Raw genomic sequence first — 20,152 nt, 5'->3', positions numbered from 1 at the left:
TTCAATACAGACAAAAATAGGATCCTAAAGCCAAATTCAAATTGAACTACACCTTACTCGACACTTCCATGAAAGACATATCTAACCATTAGTAAGCCTGCTTGGCAGCTATGTATTACACTTTTAAAAAGTCAGATACATTTTTAATTCTTTGTAAATATGTATTGAATGAAGATGTACAAGTTCTGCAGAAATGCCAGGATGTCCTCAAGTCTGCCGATAATTAGACTGAGTGCACGGTAAAGACTAATGGAAGCGCTTCAGGGGACCTAACATACTCAGCACTGCTCCTAAGAAGGAGAGATTACCCACCTGTTCCAAATTTATGGAAGGGATGCTTGGGGTTTCCTGTGGCTTTCTCCAGCTGGAAGAGTCGCCAGGCATCGTTCATCAAGTTCTTCTCATGCTCAGAATCCACCGCATTCACCTCCCTGTCCTTACAGCTCTCATCAAACAGAGGGCCAAGAAAAAACTGGGCAAACCTGAAACACCGGAAAATAAAACAGAACACTGTTTATTAGTGATGGACACAAAATAAGAACAGGGGAAACCGAGAATAAGAAAAAATTGTGTCACACATCACAGATTTCTACCTTTCTTTCTATAATTTGGCCCCAGCTGCATTGTTAAATTAATGGAACAAGTTACCCCATTTACAAATAGATATCCTTTATGGTGTTAAGCTGATAGCAAAAAAAATACTGGGGAAATAGTGTAGCATGTAAAGTCGACATTCAGAATGTCAACATGGACAAGCAATGTCGACTTGGTTAAAATGTCAACAGTTTTTATTAATAAAAAAAAAAAAACACATTTTATCCTAACTCTAACCCTATCAATAAAACAAAAATATTCTTTGACTTTTTTCTTATCGACGCTAAGTCCATCATGTCGACATTCAGACCATATACTGTAGCATATGTATGGGCAAACATAGTTGCAGGTTTCATTGGAGCCACATGCATTAGTATAACAGGCAAGTAGGATAACCTCACTGGTTTTTGTCTCCCACAATTACCTGCAAAGTGCGCTCAGCGACATTCTGATGGAAATAACCAATATGGCTATTAAATGAAGCAGCAGCAGAAACAACTATTATACACTAAACTTACATTAAAACATGAGCTAGTAACAGAACATACTGTATAAAGGGTTGGGTATAGGATGCCGGCGCTCGGGATCCCAGCAGTCAGAATCCCGACGCCGGCATCGCAACAGGGTTAGGATAGAGACACCTGTCGGTCAGTATCCTAACCCTCCTCCTGTCCCTCTCCGCAACAGATACCTAACCTCCCCCCATAGTGCCTAAACCTAACCCCCCCCGCCGTCTAACCCTATCCCTCCCCCTAGTGCCTAACCCTAACCCCAATACTTACTTTTGGGATGCCGGCAGGCGGGATGCTGGCGCCAGGATTCTGACAGGTGTCAGGATTCCGGCGCCGGCATTCTAAGCGCTGGCATCCCGATGGATGGTATTCTGACCGCATCCCATATAAATCTACGGATGAAGATATACAGCTCATAACATCTATTATTAAATGCATCTCCGATATCTACTGTGGTCCCTCCATCATACACACAGGTGATACTTAATATTTGTGGGTATGCCCAGGAAATGGGAGTTTTCAGAAAATATGCTGCAATTATTATTTGATAAATAGGCCCCATAGCGTTCTGAAACCTTTGTATTCAAAAGTATATGTTATCTCCAGCTTGCTTACAAAGCAAAGGATTGGCAATGCGAGGGCTTCCACGTCTCCTTTACCTGTCCAGTGCTCCCTCCAGGTGTTCATGAGACACATCGAAGTAGTAGTTGGTGTGTTCTCCGCTGGTGAAGGCATTGGAGCTCCCTGCGTGCTCGCTTAGGAACTGTCTGTATTCGTTCTCATGGGGGTATTTCTTTGTGCCCAAGAACAACATGTGCTCACAGAAGTGGGCTAGCCCAGGAAGGTTGTCTGGGTCAGAGAGGGATCCTGTCAGGAGACACAGAACGTTGTCTGAATACACAGCTATTGGCAAGCAGCACACTTTTGCTTACGGCTTTCGTGAGAAAGACAAAAGGGGGGTTATGTCTTTAGTGTACACATCACATACACACAATGGAGGCACACAAGTTTATGAACTGCATTATTTTGAAAGTGTACAAAAGTAACAGGAAATAATACAACAGGCACTTGCCTCTCATGCCTTGGCAATGTCACAAATTTCTAGCAAATCGGAAGGTGAATATTCAGGATAAAAATAGCGTCAGGTCAAGTGTAAGCTACAGTAGCTATTATAAGATTACTGCAGACTGTTTTGTCAATGCGTTAAGTTTTTCTTCTTAATTCACTTTTGGTAATATAGCAGAGTAGACCTGCGCACTGAGCTTGCCTAACGATGGTAAACAACTTATAGGTACCCTTACCTACAAAGTATACATAAACAGAAAAAGATGTTGTGGCGCTCAACCTAGTATGATAATAGAGTGGTATTCTCAATTTCTCCCTTCATGTAGTATGAGTCCATATATATAGAACTATAAATGCCTGGTAGTAAAGAAGGTATGCTGGTAACCCACTTCACCTATACTAAATCACATACAAGAATAGAGATAGAGACAGTATACTGTATGTTATATGGTAGTATGGAAATATGCCAATACAGATAATATAAAAACAGTGGTAATTTATTAAGTCATGCGCTAAACCAAAGCGAGCCAGAACAGATGCACATGCAGGATGGTAACAATGTCACTCAATTCAGGATGTAAAACAAACTGATGGGTGATTAGAATCCGGACTACAATTGTCAATAAACCGGTATATGGTTGGATAAGTACTGTCCAAAAAATGGAGATGGGGGGGAAATAAATAAGTTCGTATGCGGCTTCCCGCTAAGACTGTATCTTTGTGGAGATGGAAAGTTAGAACATAGGTGCCCGGGGTGGTCTTCTTGGGTCAGGTAGTACAGTGTGTACTGTAGGGGAGAGGCTGCCTCGCTACAGCGCGTCAGTCACTCACCGGCACAAGCGCCGGATGGCGCCTGACTGAACAGGCTGCCTCCGGCGGATCGTACCGGGGTGTGCGCTGTGGTCTGAGGAGGAGACAGCACGGCCCCACCGCTCGTTGGAGTAGTGTGCCGCGAGTCTCCTACTGTGGATGGGGGACTTACCTCTCTACCCTAGAGGGCACCGCTCCTGTCCTGCCGGCTCTCGTTCGGCTATCGGTGATGCTTGCTTCCTGGGTTGGTCACGTGACTAGAGGGTTTCCAAGTATTGTTGTCCTGATAAACAATGTGGATACTTGACAGTAGTTCCGGTTTCTTGCAATGTGCACGCTGGTCTGAGGTCTTTGGTAGTGGCAAATGCAAATAAAAAAGGAGCTTGTTATGCAGTGATCTCCAATGCGTTTCAGCCTTTAAGGCCTTTTTCAAGGAGGTAATGATTGCAATGATGAGGTCTGAATAAGTAGTCTTAGGGCGGCCTTCACATATGCAAATCCAACTGTGATGATTGGTGAGGCGTGTAGACACTCTGAATTGGTGCAAACCGCTGTCAATCATTCACTCTGACAGGGTGGCAATGTGTGTGAATGCTTACTTCTATGTTTCCTTTTAAGAATACAACTATTACCACTTAAGTGCCTATCTATGAAGTTGTCCCCTATGTAACGGAGAGAGACAACCAATGAATGGATATACTAAAGGCCCTATATGACTCCATATGTATTTATTTCTTTTCACCACATAGTAAATTACGGTATAGACCATTCTGGATATGTTTATGCATAGTGAACTTTAAGCTGGCGTAAAAAGATAGACGAGTTGATATTACCATAACTATTTACATATGATTGACATAACCTCATTATCTTTGTTTAAACCCCTTGGTGCAATTCATGCATCCACTTGAGTTCCTGTTTGTTTATTTTGTTTATAAAATTACCTCCTCTCCAGTTAGGTTTTGTTTCTTGTGTCCCTATAAATGTTAATGATTTATGGTTGCTGTTGTGAAATTCCTTAAAATCCTTTGACAGGTTGTGATCGTCTAGGCCTTTCTTTATATTCCGTATATGTTCACTAATGCGGATTTTTAATGGTCTTATGGTGCGGCCTATGTATTGTTTCTTACAGCCGCATTCGAGTAAGTAAATCACTCTCTTGCTGTTACATGTAAGTCTATCTCTTATTTCATATGAGGTGTCTGTGTATTGTGAGTTAAAGGTGTTTGTAGATTTCGTACTTTGTTTATTACTATTCACACATCCTGGGCAGCCGCCACAGTAAAAGAATCCATTCTTTGGTTTTTCATTACTTATAGTAGTTTGTCGTTTGGTAGTAGGGGCGATATGGTTACGTACCAATTTGGATCTTACATCCGGTGCTTTTCTGTATACGATGTTTGGATAGGGAAGTAGGTGGTCTGCTAATGCTTCATCCTCTAATAGTAATGGCCAATGTTTCTTTACAATTCTTTGTATATCTTTATATTTGTTTGGAGAAACTCGTTATGAAAAGGATCTTATTGTCTGATTGAATTTTCCCCTTGTCCTTAAACTGTAAGAGTGTGTCTCTCTCTATGGGCGGAATTCAAATGATTTCGCGGCCCGCATCTCCTGTCTAAAGTGACAGGAGATCGCGGGCCGCTATTCAATTGTGCCAGCGTTTCACGCTGATCGCAGCCAAAGTGATCGGGTTTACCCGCTAAAACGGCTAACCCCGACCAAAGTGCTGGGCGCGATCGCGAAAAGTGCCGTTTGGGCGCCCAAACAGGACACTTTTCGCCGATTTCAGCCCGCACCCCTCTGGGGCTGCGAGCTGAAATTGAGCGCTAGCAGCTGATCGCACCCGACAGGAGCAACAATAGAATAGCTCCGTCGGGTGCGAAGGGGGGAATAATCAATTGAATTCCGCCCTATGTGTTCTATTTCCAATTCAGAGTGTCTACACGCCTCACCAATCATCACAGTTGGATTTGCATATGTGAAGGCCGCCCTAAGACTACTTATTCAGACCTCATCATTGCAATCATTACCTCCTTGAAAAAGGCCTTAAAGGCTGAAACGCATTGGAGATCACTGCATAACAAGCTCCTTTTTTATTTGCATTTGCCACTACCAAAGACCTCAGACCAGCGTGCACATTGCAAGAAACAGGAACTACTGTCAAGTATCCACATTGTTTATCAGGACAACAATACTTGGAAACCCTCTAGTCACGTGACCAACCCAGGAAGCAAGCATCACCGATAGCCGAACGAGAGCCAGCAGGACAGGAGCGGTGCCCTCTAGGGTAGAGAGGTAAGTCCCCCATCCACAGTAGTAGACTCGCGGCACACTACTCCAACGAGCGGTGGGGCCGTGCTGTCTCCTCCTCAGACCACAGCGCACACCACGGTACGATCCGCCGGAGGCAGCCTGTTCAGTCAGGCGCCATCCGGCGCTTGTGCCGGTGAGTGACTGACGCGCTGTAGCGAGGCAGCCTCTCCCCTACAGTACACACTGTACTACCTGACCCAAGAAGACCACCCCGGGCACCTATGTTCTAACTTTCCATCTCCACAAAGATACAGTCTTAGCGGGACGCCGCATACGAACTTATTTATTTCCCCCCCATCTCCATTTTTTGGACAGTACTTATCCAACCATATACCGGTTTATTGACAATTGTAGTCCGGATTCTAATCACCCATCAGTTTGTTTTACATCCTGAATTGAGTGACATTGTTACCATCCTGCATGTGCATGTTTTCTGGCTCGCTTTGGTTTAGCGCATGACTCAATAAATTACCACTGTTTTTATATTATCTGTATTGGCATATTTCCATACTACCATATAACATACAGTATACTGTCTCTATTCTTGTATGTGATTTAGTATAGGTGAAGTGGGTTACCAGCATACCTTCTTTACTACCAGGCATTTATAGTTCTATATATTTGGACTCATACTACATGAAGGGAGAAATTGAGAATACCACTCTAGTATCATACTAGATTTCACACAGGTTGAGCGCTACAACATCTTTTTCTGTTTAATTCACTTTTGAGTGGTCCCCATTGTGTGTGTCCTTCAGATATATACAATTCATAACAGAGTAAAATGGCTAAAACACAAATTGATGGCAAATGAAATAAAATATGTTTCCAGTATCCAAAATCTGATGTGTTGCATTAAGATACTTGCAGTTTTGTATTTGTATTGTAACCAGCATGCCCTGCCACAGATGTGCTATTAGGAAATGCTAAAATTGTGGCAGAGCATGCTGGGAAGTGTAGTTTCACAGCAGCTGGAGGGGAGCATGTTGACTACTCCTGGCACAATGTATCAAATGTTATGTCATCTTGTGAAACCTTAAAATTCTATTGGGGGGGGGGGATTTAGTTTATAGCAATGTGCCACCGGGCATCACCCATATGTCCTGCGCACATTTACATCCACAGAGGAAACAATGAAAATATGTATTTTTCATTAAGTGCGATCAGACAGAACATATGCGAATCTCATCAACATTAGATGGCACTGTGCTTAGCAGGCTTTGCATGGCGGGTATAACATAGATGGGGGGTATAACATACTGCTAACCGCATCTCTTCCGCTTCCCATACAGAGATGCATCCAGCTGCTCAAACCATCAAAGAAACTAGACCTAGGTCAAATCTGGCCACACAGGCGCTAAAATCAGACAAATCTGGTGTTTTGTACTCAGCACAAGGCTTTTACGTACCAACTGCTTGAGTCCATACAAACTAATTTGCCATCACTCCCAATCCACATGTGATCAGTGCCAATCAGAGGCGCCCACACACAAAGATATTAGCACCAATTTGTCTAAAACTACCAATTTTGTCAACCAATGTGGTTCCGCTAAGTGTCATTTGTGCACTGATAAAAAGGTCTATTTAATGGAACACAATGTGCAAACATTTTAGCAAACAAATAAAAAGTTTTCTAATCAATCTAACACTGGTTTTGAACTTGCCAGCTACAAACATGCAAAGCAAAAATGCGTCCTGGGCAACTAGATGCAACTTTGAATAAATACTGGTGATTCGGAGTCATCTGCATCTCCACTTAGGGCCTTGTGTGTGTAACTGGGCAGCAATGAGGTATGCGCAGCACGTAGGATAAGGGTTCCGAGGGCTATTTAGGAGTTGCGTATACGTAGAGAGGAGATGGGCATCGATATGTGATATTCTGGGAAGATGCACCTAGATTTCAGCTCACCCCAATGCAATATTTTAGTTGATAGGATTGATCACGTGAATCAATTCTGGGGTAAAGGTATAACATTCCCCTAGAGTCCCAGCCACCTGCTTTCCCCATCCCTGCTCTCACCTAAGCTCATTGGAAGCAGCATGTTGGGATTCTCTGAGGGGCTGGGAGAGGACACCAGGAAGTCCTCTGTGCCTTTGTATCTCCTGATAGGCGCTCTCATCTTCTCAGAGAACCTCAGTGCAGCAGTCTAAGCATCTGACCTAGTGCAGACTGCTACTGCACCTATGCAGTATCAAATATCGATATCCACCCCCACCTTTTTATCGATACGGACCTCCGACTGGTCATCCCTAACCCAGATTTCTGTCTGATTTCAGGCAGATCCCTTGCATCAATGCTGGGGCTGGTGAAAATGTGTACCAATAGTGATGACAGCTCATTTGATAAGCGCATTTTAAGGAGCGCTGCATAGGCGTGGCCAACTCTGAATACACGTGGAGATCCGCATTTATATCCGAGCATGCAACAGGCCTGAATTGTGACTCTGAATTACGCCCCAAGTCAGATATTCACTCCGCATGTATAGCTTAGGATGGTTACCATATCAACCTGTTAAAAATAAGTATATAAATACAAAAAGAACCTTAGGGAAATAAGCAGACTGGACTAGCACACAGATCATTTGCAATGCAAAAAAGGCTGGCTGACAAACATCATACCAATGTAGACATCTAGAGCAGATGAAGACTTGTCAGTTGTGGGGTCACTGATGAGGACGGCTTTTATCCCATTTACAAACTCAACACCCCGATATTCTCGCTTGTCTTCGGGAGACTTAACAATGTCATTTACAATTCGTTTGATCACAAGGGAATTCATCTTGCTGCAGGTTGTAGTCTGTAATCTGGTAAGAGACAGATATTTAAGTGTACATAAAATTAAAAAAAAGTATATTAAGTGACATCACACACACACACACACACACATCTATGTAGCTTAATAGCTGACTATATGATACAGTGATATCGAACAAGATGCACATTAGAATACTGGAAAAAGTTTTGGAACAAGCGGATTCTCAATTGCAGGAGCTGCCAAAACCATGGAACCGATATGCGCATGTTCAGGAGTCTGGATACAAAGATTACAAGTCATTTTAAAAGACAACAATTCCCTTGAGCAAATAGTAACTCCACAGAATGCTGAAAGATGGCCAAGCTCATAGCTCACCTCTGCCAGAAGCCACACCAGAGCATCACCTAATACCAAGAGTGCAGTAAACACGCAGGGTACATGCAGGCTGACGGGTGTGGTTTCACCTTAATGCAGTGGGTACGAACACATGTACCAATTCGCTGTAAAAATATTTAATCAAACGGGTTGTTTTGGTGTGTGTGTGTGTGTGTGTGTATGTATGTATATATATATATATATATATATATATATACACACACACACACACACACACACACATGATACCAATGATTGAGGGAAACTGTAAAACAACTGATTCTGTTGTTAATAAAGCCTATTACAAAAGGCAATGATTATTCTGTAACTAAACACATGCACAATTGCAGTGATTTCACCTATGGGGGGTTTGAATGTCCAGATTTCCCCCATAAATAAATGCAGTAGATTGTCAACGTTACAAGCTGGTATGAATTTTCAAGTGCAGATTTTACCATGGAAATTTAGGTGTAGAATCCTGCACTAATGCTGAACCAAGAGCCATAAAGTATGTCTCGGCTGTGATTATTACAGGAAATAAATAATGACAAAATACATGCATATGTTTTCAGTTCACTTTCCTGTAATTTCATTAAGAGAAAAGTAAAAACATTTTGGAAAGATTTGCCGTGTCAGGAGGAATAAGCAAATCAGTGCTATTTTCTGAAAATCCTGTCATCCTAAAATTACCGAAAAAAACCACAATAATACAAAAAAATTAAAAACAACAACGATGTATAAATTGTGTGCATAGGCACATTACTGATTATAATGTTGGAATGTGACCAGCTCAGAAAGAGACAAAATATACTCAACACTAGGGTCAGAAAAGCTTCAGTATCAAATGGGTTAAATCACCAAGTATTCAGAGACAACACAGATCTACCATGTGATATCTGGATAAACAGAAATCACAATACAAGAGTCAAAACTTTATGAAGCAAGCAAGGTGCATGCTAATCAAGTAGCTGGAAAAGTGTATAATAACTGGCATATAAATCAAATACATAAAAAGGTATAACAAATAATTATTAGTGACCTAAATTAAATCAGGCAAGATCACAAATCATACAACATATACAGGTTGAGTCTCCCATACCCAAAATGCTTGGGACCAAGGATATTTTGGATATCGGAATATTCCATATTTTGGAATACTTGCATATCATATTGAAATGTCTTAGGAATAGGGCCCAAATCTAAACACTGAATGCATTTATGATTCATATACACCTTATACACACAGCCTGAAGGTATTTTTATGGCTCAAACAAAGTTTGTGTACATACATGAAATTCTTTTATGTTCCACATACATCTTATACAGCCTATAGGTCATTTTATACTTTGTTTAAGGCACAAGATTATTAAAAATAAAGGTTGTGTACATTGAACCACCAAAAAGCAAAGGTTTCACTATCTCAGTCATAATAACAATATTCCGTATTTCGGAATATTTGGATATGGGAGACTCAACCTGTATAGCTCTAGATGTCCCTTTTAAAATATTCAAAGTTTGCTTAGTAGAGGGAAGATTCCCTGTAGAATCTCCTGTTTATAGAAAATATATATACACACACACAGTAAATATATATATATATATATATATATATATATATATATATATATATATATATATATATATATATTTATATTAGGGATGTGCAGGCTCGGATAGGTTCGAGTTTGCACGTGGAGTTCGGATTTTTCCCTCCAAAAAAACGGAACTCAGAACGAGGCAAAACGTCATCTTACATGGACGAACATCATCATTCCTGGACAAAAGACCAGGAATGATGATGTTCGTCCATGTAAGATGACGTTTTGCCTCGTTCTGAGTTCCGTTTTTTTGGAGGGAAAAATCCGAACTCCACGTGCAAACTCGAACCTATCCGAGCCTGCACATCCCTAATATATATATATATCTCTGTTACATTTACATGTAACCTTCCAGAGGTATAAGACCACGTTACAATAGTTTTGCAGTATTCCAATAGTTTTGGGAGTACATTATATAAGGTATTAGGATAATGAAAAAATTAAATAGAATTTTATTTTATTTTTTTACAAATGGGTGCTAACCACTAGGCTGCTGATAAAGTGCTTTGAATCCTTGCAACATGTAAAAAGAGTAATAAAATTATAGTTTACTATATATGGTAGCAACAATAAAACAAAGTTATTAGACAGCTTCTTGAGGCTGGAACTGAAGATCTTAGAACCCATGAAGGGCCACCATGTGATTGTTGCAGAACCATATCAAATGTTTTGGTGCTTTAGGAATAAGAGTTATGGTATAACATACCTTTGTTAACTCTTTTTCTTCAAGGTCCATAGGGTCCACAGGAACTACCTTGGGGTATGTAGTTGGGAGCGATCCAATGCACCAAACAGCTTCTAGCTTTGCGGCTCCCAGCATGCACTGGTCCTCCCTATATACCCCGTCCTCAGCCACAGGCATTAAGTTTGTAAACAAGTCTAATGGTGCATACACACAGTCAGATTTGTCAGATGAACGATTTGATGAACGATTTTACCAACGATTTGAACTATGAACAATTTTTGACTGCATTAAAATGACTGAAATCGTCCAAAACTGACTGCAAACACATCAGGTGTCAGATATTGTTATCTGACCATCGGGAACGCGCATCGTTCAGACATGTCAGATTTTCCTTCAGATATGAACGGCTGAATGATTTTTAAAATCGTTATCGTTCAGATCTGAAGAAAAATCTGACCGTGTGTATGCACCATAACGGCAAGAGACGGAAAGTGGAGAAGTAAGTACAATGTACACAAGAAACACTCAACATATGAGGAGGGAATCAGTGATACAAAAAGGCTAAAGAACAGATCCCAACTGAGGCCAGGTGCGTCAGGGTGGGTGCCCTGTGGACCTCGAAGAAAAAGAGTTAACAAAAGGTATGTTATACCAGAACTCTTATTTTCTTCTTCAGGGTCCACAGGAACTACCTTGGGGACATCCTAAAGCAGTTCCCTTAAGGGTGGGGACGCTCCTGCGCAGAGAGGAGAATCCGCCGCCCATCAAATGCATAGAATTTGATAAAAGTATGGACGGAAGACCAAATGGCTGCCTTGCACAGCTGTTCAGCCAAGGCGCCATGTCTAACCGCCCATGATGGTCCCACAGACCGAGTGGAATATGCCGTCACCTTGTTAGGAACAGGGAGACCAGCCTGTATATAGACTTGAGAAATAGTCATGCGCAGCCAGCATGCCAAAGTTTGTTTGCTTGCTGGCCAGCCTCGTTTGTAAAATCCATATAACACAAAGAGCGAATCTGATTTCCTGATGGAGTTGGTACGATCCACGTAAATACCAAGGTCTCGAACCACATCCAGAGAAGCTTCACCTGTAGTAAGGTCTGAAGACTGAGAGGCCCGGAGTACAATTTCCTCATTTATATGAAAACGGGAAACCACCTTTGGAAATGTACCCGCTTTAGTACGGAGGACAGCTCTATTTTGATGAAAAATCAAATATGGAGAATTACATGACAGTGCTGCCAAGTCAGAAACTCTGCGAGCTGAAGACATAGCGAGTAGAAAAAGTGTTTTCACTGTCAGTCATCGCAAGTCCACCATATCCAAGGGTTCAAAGGGAGGAGATTGTAGTGCCTTGAGAACCCACAATAAATCCCACAGTGCCACCGGAGGGAGAAATGGAGGTTGCAGCCGAAGAACCCCTTGTAAGAATGTTCGAAAATCCGTCAGAGGGGCAATTCTGCACTGGAACCAAACTGACAATGCAGAAACCTGGACTCACAAGGTTGTCAGGCGAAGACCTAAGTCTAATCCAGCCTGAAGAAAAGCATGTACTCTTGAGACCTTGAAAACCTTTGGATCATATTTTCTGTGAGAACACCAAAGAAAATATGAATGCCAGATCTTGTGATAGATGCGGGTGGAAGCAGGCTTCCTTGCCTTCAGCATCGTCTGGATCACAGAGGCAGAAAACCCCTTGGTCTTTAAGACGTAAGACTCAAGAGCCATGCCGTCAAAGCCAGCAGAGGTAAATCCTGATCTAGGCAGGGACCCTGCACTAGTAGATCCTACCATAGAGGCAGTGAAAGTGGACTGTCTATGGATAGACATGTCAGATCGGAGAACCAATGCCTCCTGGGCCAGGCAGGGGCTATTAGCATTATCCTGCCGCCTTCTTGCTAGAACTTTCTGACGACTCTTGGGAGGAGGGAGATTGGACGAAACAGGTATGCTACCCTGAAGTCCCACCTCACAGCCAGAACGTCCACAAAGGCGGCTCCCTCGTTCTGGACCCATACCTGGGGACCTTGTGGTTGTGATGTGATGCCATGAGGTCTACATCTGGTAGTCTCCACCTGTCCACCAGGAGTTGAAAGACGTCCAGATGAAGAGCCCATTCTCCGGCGTGTATGACCTGACTACTTAGGACATCCGCTTCCCAGTTGAGAACTCCTGGGATGAATATTGCAAAGATTGCTGGAAGATGGCATTCTGCCCACAGCAGAATTTCTGCCACTTCCTTCATGGCAGCCAGACTTAGTGTGCCTCCTTGATTATTGATGTAGGCCACTGCTGTTGCGTTGTCGGACTGAACCTGGACAGGCCTGCCCTGTAGGAGGTCCTGCGCCAGTATGAGCGCACTGTGCACTGGACGAAGCTCCAAGATATTTATTGGTAGGTGACTTTCCTGAACCGTCCACGTTCCCTGAAAGGTGTGATGACCTGTCACCGCTTCCCATTCTCGCAGACTTGCACCCGTGGTGAGAAGTACCCAATCCAGTACACATAACGGACGACCTTTGTTTAAATGAGTCTTCTCCAGCCAGCGAGGGAGAGCCGAACCTCTGGTGAGATGCGAATTATCTTAGACTTTATCCGATGATACTGACCATCCCAATGAGCCAGGATCCATTGTTGCAGGGACCTGGAGTGGAACTGGGCATAGGCCACCATGTTGAATGTGGATACCATGGAGCCCAGCACCTGCATTGCCAAGTGTGCCAACACGGTTTGCATGCAGGGAAGACTGCGCACATGAGACTGTAGTGCCACAATCTTGTCTTCTGGTAGAAGAATCCTCTGTCCCAGGGAGTCCAGCAACGCCCCCAGGTGCACCATCTGCTGAGTTGGTGATAGAGATGACTTTTTCCAATTGATTACCCAGCCGTGCTCTTGTAAACAGACAATAGTCATCTGCAGATGACATTGTAACATCTCCTGAGATTGTGCTAATATCAGGAGGTTGTCCAAATATGGCAGTATCCTTGACTCCCTGTCTCAGACGAGCAGTCATGACTGCCATTATCTTGGTAAATAGCCGAGGGGCTGTGGATAGACCGAAGGGTAGGGCTTGAAATTGGTAAAGTTGCTAATCTATCGCCAATCTCCGAAAGCCTTTATGGGATTGTGCAATTGGAACATGCAGATATGCATCTTGTATATCCAGGGAGACCGTGAAATCTCAAGGCTCCATCGCCAGCATAATTGACCGTACGGTTTCCATATGGAATTTGGGCACCCTGATGAATCTGTTGAGATTTCAGAATCAGGATAGGGCGATGCGACCCATTTAGTTTTTGAATCAAAAATAAATTTGAATAATAACCCCTTCCCTGTTGATTCACAGGGACGGGGACTATGACTCCTGACTTCAGGAGGGCTCCAATAGACTCCCGGTAGGCCGAAGCTCTGACCGGGTCTAAAGGCAAGGTTGTACCAACAAACCTCTGAGGGGGATGCCTCAGGAATGTGATGGCGTAGCCATGAGACCAGCTCTCGAACCCAGGCATCCGTAGTCGTCTGATGCGAACTGTAGAAGTTGGCCTCCAACCTCTCTTATGCCCCTGCTTTACCACTACAGGTCTATCTGCCTGTCGAGGCTATAGACGGCGGCATACTCTGACTAGAGTGAGCAGTAGAATTAACCCAACAGGAATTCATGGGAGCATACACATAGAAGGATACACATGCCGTGAACACCCCATAGCATGAGGTAAACCCGCCGCAGCAGGAGCCCGTGCTTCTGCAGCCTTGTCTACTAAGTATGACAAAACCTGAGGCAAAATGGCCACCCAGGGTGGCTATAGTGCTGGTGCAGGTGTACCAGATAGTCCAGGTGGCTGTTTACAACAGTTACTACACAATCCATCCTGTATAACATCCTGCTCAGACAGGCCTGCAAAACAGGACTTACATGTTCTCAGCACTGGCAGTTCAGGCTTCTCACCTTTACCTTTAAAAAAAAAAAAATGGCAGCTGCTCAATCAATCTAGCAGCACTAATCAGGTGCATGAAAGGGAGGGGGTCATACTAAGTATAAAAAGGAGGGGGATTTAACCCCCTATTGTTCCTCAGCACACTGAATAGTACTTGCAACAATATATGAAGACTATACGGTCATAGAAATTCAGAGATATTAGTTGCATGCATTTGCAAATACATGGAAAGTTGCTAGGCCTCTTCACACCTTCTCTGTCACTAGCAGTCCCTAACATTAGGAGGTTCACATCCGGGGCGCAGTGCACTCCAAAAAACATCCACCCCTCATGGCATCACCACTTAATACACATAGTTGCTTTTTACATCATATATTATGTTTGTATTTTTTTTCATGTAATATTTCACATATATTTTAACCCCTTTTTCCAACACTCAATAATTAGTCTTACACATCTTTACTTTACACTGCACTGTCACTCTTTTTCCATTTTTCGTGTGATGCCCTGGGGGGGTCCTGGGCTGGACGTTTTTCGGGGTGCACTGCGCCCCGGATGTGAACCCCTTAGTGTTAGGGACTGCTAGTGACAGAGAAGCCGTGACGAGGCCTAGCAGCTTTCCATGTATTTGCAAATGCATGCAACTAATATCGCTGAATTTCTATGACCATACCATATAGTCTTCATATATTGTTGCAAGTACTATTCAGTGTGCTGCGGAACAATAGGGGGTTCAATCCCCCTCCTTTTTCTACTCACCTTTACCTTTAGACATGACAAATGTGTAAATGGTATAAGGTGTACAGTATAAATGCAATGTGACCTTTATCAATAAAAAAAACCCTACACACCTCTTCAGAGGGATGGGGAGAAACACAGTAATAGGTAAAAAACTGACAAGTTTGAAAAAACAGGCAGTATATATACAGCAGCTAGCATTACAGTCACATACAATGCAGAAATACGCACAATTGCTATTGCAAATGGGACTGTGAATCAACTAGCCAGCCCCTGAGGGGTAATGGTATGATGTAGAGTGCTATATACCAGACCCAAGGACGAGGTAGACAGAGAGACAGACCAAAACCTCTGAGACCAACAGCTTCTGCAGTACACACACAAACTGCGAGCGTCTCAATACACGAGGTACTCAGATATAGTAAACCAGACGCAGGAATCCGTACCCGGAAGTTTGCATCTGGGGGGGGAGGAGCGGCCGGGAGACTGCCTATCTCCCCTAGGCTGCGATTTTGACGGCCGGGTATGCTGACTCACAGTAGCAAGACGTTGACTAGTGTGCTCTAGTGCGTCTTACCACCCATCCCCGACGACAGACGATATAGCCCCGGCCGCCCTAGTGAGGACACGTTACACGAGGCCTTCACCCGCAGCCGCCTCCGATGCGTCTCTACACCGGAGGCCAGGACTGCCGCCTACGATTCCTCGTGTGGAATAGCCTACCTGACATCTCAGTGATCCGACTGCAGTCTGGACCTCAGCAAAAACAGCTGCTAAGCCACGCTGAGGCCTGCCGAAAACCTCAGGGCATATAGCGGTACTGGTGTTTCAACGTCGGCGGAGGTAGGAGACGTAGTACATGTGTCATTATCGGCGCCTGGTACTGCTAAACTCAAGTTCAAAAACGAAGGTAAATCATAAAATAAAAAAAGCATGGGACTGACACTGTATAACAGGTGCGATTGGTCTTGCCGCGCACCAAACAAAAAAACTGAATGCCTGTGGCTGAGGGCGGGCTATATAGGGAGGAGAACCAGTGCATGCTGGGAGCTCCAAAGCTGTAGCTGTTTGGTTCATTGGATCACTCCAACTACATACCCCAAGGTAGTTCCTGTGGACCCTATGGACCCTGAAGAATAAAGTACATTACTATAGAGCAGGCCTGGCCAACCTGTGACTCTCCAGCTGTTGTGAAACTACAAGTCCCAGCATACCCTCCCACTGATCAGCTAAGCATGCTGGGACTTGTAGTTTCACAACAGCTGGAGAGCCACAGGTTGGCCAGGCCTGCTATAGATGATCCAGTAAAGGCTTGCTGAGTGTGTAACGCTGAAGTGATCAATGACACACAACTTGCTTATATCTCCTATGTCAGCTGCTGTGTGACTTGTGGTGCTACATGTCACTATAACTTGGTGCACACTTTGGGCCATCACATGGAGTAATAATAATACAGATCAGTTTGGCACTTTAGGCCAGAGCATGTCGCTGAGTATATAATATCACTGTACACTGTGAGTGTAATGGAAGAGCATCATTATTATTATTATTATTATCAGGCAGGCTGCTGTGTGACTTATTGTGCTGCTACATGAGGGTATAACTTGGTGCACACTATGGGCGATGGCAGGGCATGGTGCTGTGTATATACAATATCACTATGTATACTGTGAGCATATGGAAGGGGCATTATTATTCTTATCATCAGGCAGGCTGCTGTGTGACATAGTGCTGCTACATGAGGGTAAAAACTTGGCGCACACTATGGACTATGTATGTAGCACACACAGATCAGGATGGCAGGGCATGGTACTGGGTATATATAATATCACTATGTATACTGTAAGTGTACGGCAGGGGTATTATCATCAGGCAGGCTGCTGTGTGACTTGTGGTGCTGCTACATGTGGGTATAACTTGGTACAAACTATGGCCCGTGTATGTAACAAACAGGTCAGAGTGGCAGTGCAGGGCATGGATCTATGTATCTCATATCACTGTATTGCAGAGGGCATTATTACTGGGCAGGCTACTGTGTGACATAGTGCTGCTACATGAGGGTAAAAACTTGGTGCACACTATGGACTAGGTATGTAGCACACAGACAGATCTGGAGGGCAGGGCATGGTACTGGGTATATATAATATCACTATGTATACTGTAAGTGTACGGCAGGGGTATTATTATCAGGCAAGCTGCTATGTGACTTGTGGTGCTGCTACATGTGGGTATAACTTGGTACAAAGTACTATGGCCCGTGTATGTAACAGACAGATCAGAGCGGCAGTGCGGGGCATGGTTCTGTGTATCTCATATCACTGTATTGCAGAGGGTTATTATTACCAGGCAGGCTATGTGACTTGTTGTGCTATTACTTGAGTTTATAACTTCGTGCAAGCTATGACCCATGTATGTAAGTGACTGTGAGACAGATCAGGGTGGCACTGCAGGGCATGGCGCTGAGTATGCAATATCACTATAATGGAGAGGGCATTATTATTATCAGCCAGGCTGCTGCTGAGTCACGTAGAGTGCCGGGGGCGATGCATGGGGCACATACCGCTACAATGGCTGAGATGGGGCGGGCGGAGGGTGTGCCGGGGGCCGCCCGTGGTCTCCCACCCTCTTACCCTGCTAGGACTGGTCGGTGCCCCCCTGGACAGTTAGCGAGACGGCGGTGGGAACCCTGCAGCACGGCCCGGCACCGCAAGATGGAGAGGAGGAGGGGGCGGCCCATGATGGCCGCCTGGGTAAGGCATGGCCCTCCTCCCGTGCATGACCTATGGAGCCGGCAGCCCGCCTCCTCCAGATACCACGGGACGGGAGGAGGACGGCTCCCCTCAGGCGCCGAATGTTTAGCTAGACTGCCAATCCCCGGTGTGTCCTGACAGTTACCCTGGCCCGGGGGGATAAAAGGGAACGCACAGAAGGAAAGCCCCATGAGTGAGGCCTAGACAAGGCCGCGTCTGTTCCCCATACCTGCTCCGGTAATGAGCTGCCGTTACTAAAAGACGGATCTGCGGAGATGAGAGGCCTGTGCCTCTTATAGCACGGGGAAGGGAGACGGGCCGGTCCTGTAACTCGGGCATGGTGTTTAGTCACTCACAGTACCCGAAATGTAACCCGGACCTACTGACCTTCCTGCAGGGCAATCTCATCTGTAGCCTTGTACAGAGCAAGACTTGTATGTAGTAAGAATATATAGGTGTGTGTATATTTGACAACTCTCCCTGAAGAGTCTAAAAGGTCAATTCTATTAGGTAGGAATTGCTATTTTCACTTCGAATTCGCATAGCGAAATCATTTTGTGATCCAATTAGCAACTCGCACTGAATCAGTCAGACTGAGGAGCTCATTCAGACCCGCTCGCTAATACCCCTTTTACACCGGAGCTAAAACCCGGGTTTTTGAAGAGTTAACTCGGGCAGCTCCCTGGTGTAAAAGGGGAGAGAGTTGGATCGCCGGGTCGAGCGACCCGGCAGTCCAACCCAGGTAACTAGCATGGTTTAAAACGGGCGTAGCCCGTGAAACCCTGCTGTGAGAACAGCACACTCCGGGTCACAATGACCTGGAGTGCGCTGCTAGCTGGCCGATTGGTCCGGCTGCAGTGGCGCTTGGAGATGACGTCATCTCCAAGCGACCACTTTCACTCCGCAAAAGCCGGGTCTATGCAGACCCGACTGCGGTGTGAGCGGCGCTGACTCGGGAATATCCCGAGTCGACGCCGGCAAAATTCCGGGTCTGATCCGGATAGGAACTTTGTTCCAACTCCGGGTCAGACCCGGAATTTAGGTGGAAAAGGGGTATAAGATGCAAACGCTCGCTGCTGCTGATGGTGGTATGCATTGTGCGCATGCACCGCAGTGCACATACCTTAGCGAAAGTTCACAATGCATTCCCTCACTGCGCATAGACAGCAGAGTGAGTGACAGGGGAAGCCGTTTGTAGGTGGAAACGGGCTGGCCATTAAAAACGGGGGAGTGGAGGTGCAAACGCAGGCGTGCCTGAGCATCTCAACAGGGTATTAGAGGTGTGCATAATAAAAGACAGCATCATAGTACACGTCACCTGGCTTGTTTTTACACAGAAGTGCTCGCAGTGCTTGCGGCAGGGTATGGTCAACCTCAAGTGCTGCGATAGCATTCGATGTACCAATGGTTGCATACACTTCCTGGACATGACGTGCACAAGTGGGTGTCTTAAGACAGGCTGGTGGGCTTCTGCATACACTATGTGATCGCTCTCTAAGATATACTGGGCGTGCTAATGCATTTCTGTGCGGTAGCACTGCCTACGCAATTTGCATACACATCGTGCGAGTGTTCGCATCTAGCAAGCGGCTCTGAATCAGCTTCTGAATTCGCAACTTTCCACTCGCACCACCCTGAGGGTGAGAGATGGAAAGGAAAATCTTTATTTTAAGGTTAAACTGTTGAGACACTGTGTTGGACCCACCCCCCCTAATGACTAATTAGGCATTTGGAAGTTTCCAATGAGCTTAATTAGTCCAAAAATTGCATGTCATTTATTGGGGTAAAAAAAAAAATGGCCTCAAATTATCCCAAAAACAACTTAGTTTAGGCACCCCAAATTTAATTTCATTTTTTAGTTTTTTTTACCGAGGCGAAGCAGGAAGCACTAACGAGAACATCTCATCGGCTGGAGCGGGGGAGTGTTAACTCCCCCCACCGGCGATCTCCGCTAGAGCATAAAGCGCATCAGCCTAGTGATAATGCGCTGTGTCTCTGTCCTGGCCGTCTCCACT

At 44.6% G+C, this 20,152-nt stretch overlaps 1 protein-coding gene across 5 annotated transcripts in view; it reads right to left on the bottom strand.

Moving 5' to 3' along the window:
• The window catches only part of IDE (insulin degrading enzyme), a 101,395-nt gene extending 82,836 nt beyond the window's left edge, over positions 1-18,559 (bottom strand). For 2 of the 5 annotated variants that reach the window (XM_088476912.1, XM_088476913.1), the window contains exons 1-4: positions 18,367-18,435; positions 7,917-8,101; positions 1,766-1,973; positions 313-482 (exon numbers count right to left, since the gene is read on the bottom strand). In XM_088476912.1, coding sequence (XP_088333038.1) covers positions 313-482; positions 1,766-1,973; positions 7,917-8,076 — 538 coding nt within the window. In that variant the 5' untranslated portion in view covers positions 8,077-8,101; positions 18,367-18,435. Of the gene's footprint in view, positions 1-312; positions 483-1,765; positions 1,974-7,916; positions 8,102-17,947; positions 18,163-18,366; positions 18,436-18,524 lie in introns of those variants that run through there. The other 3 variants (XM_088476916.1, XM_088476914.1, XM_088476915.1) reach the window with 3 other exon arrangements.
• Positions 18,560-20,152: the final 1,593 nt, after the last annotated feature.

This window comes from Taudactylus pleione, unplaced genomic scaffold (genome assembly GCF_031769625.1).
Source record: "Taudactylus pleione unplaced genomic scaffold, aTauple2 ptg000198l, whole genome shotgun sequence".
NCBI classification, from domain to species: Eukaryota; Metazoa; Chordata; class Amphibia; order Anura; family Myobatrachidae; genus Taudactylus; species Taudactylus pleione.
This window is presented reverse-complemented; position numbering and strand designations above follow the sequence as displayed.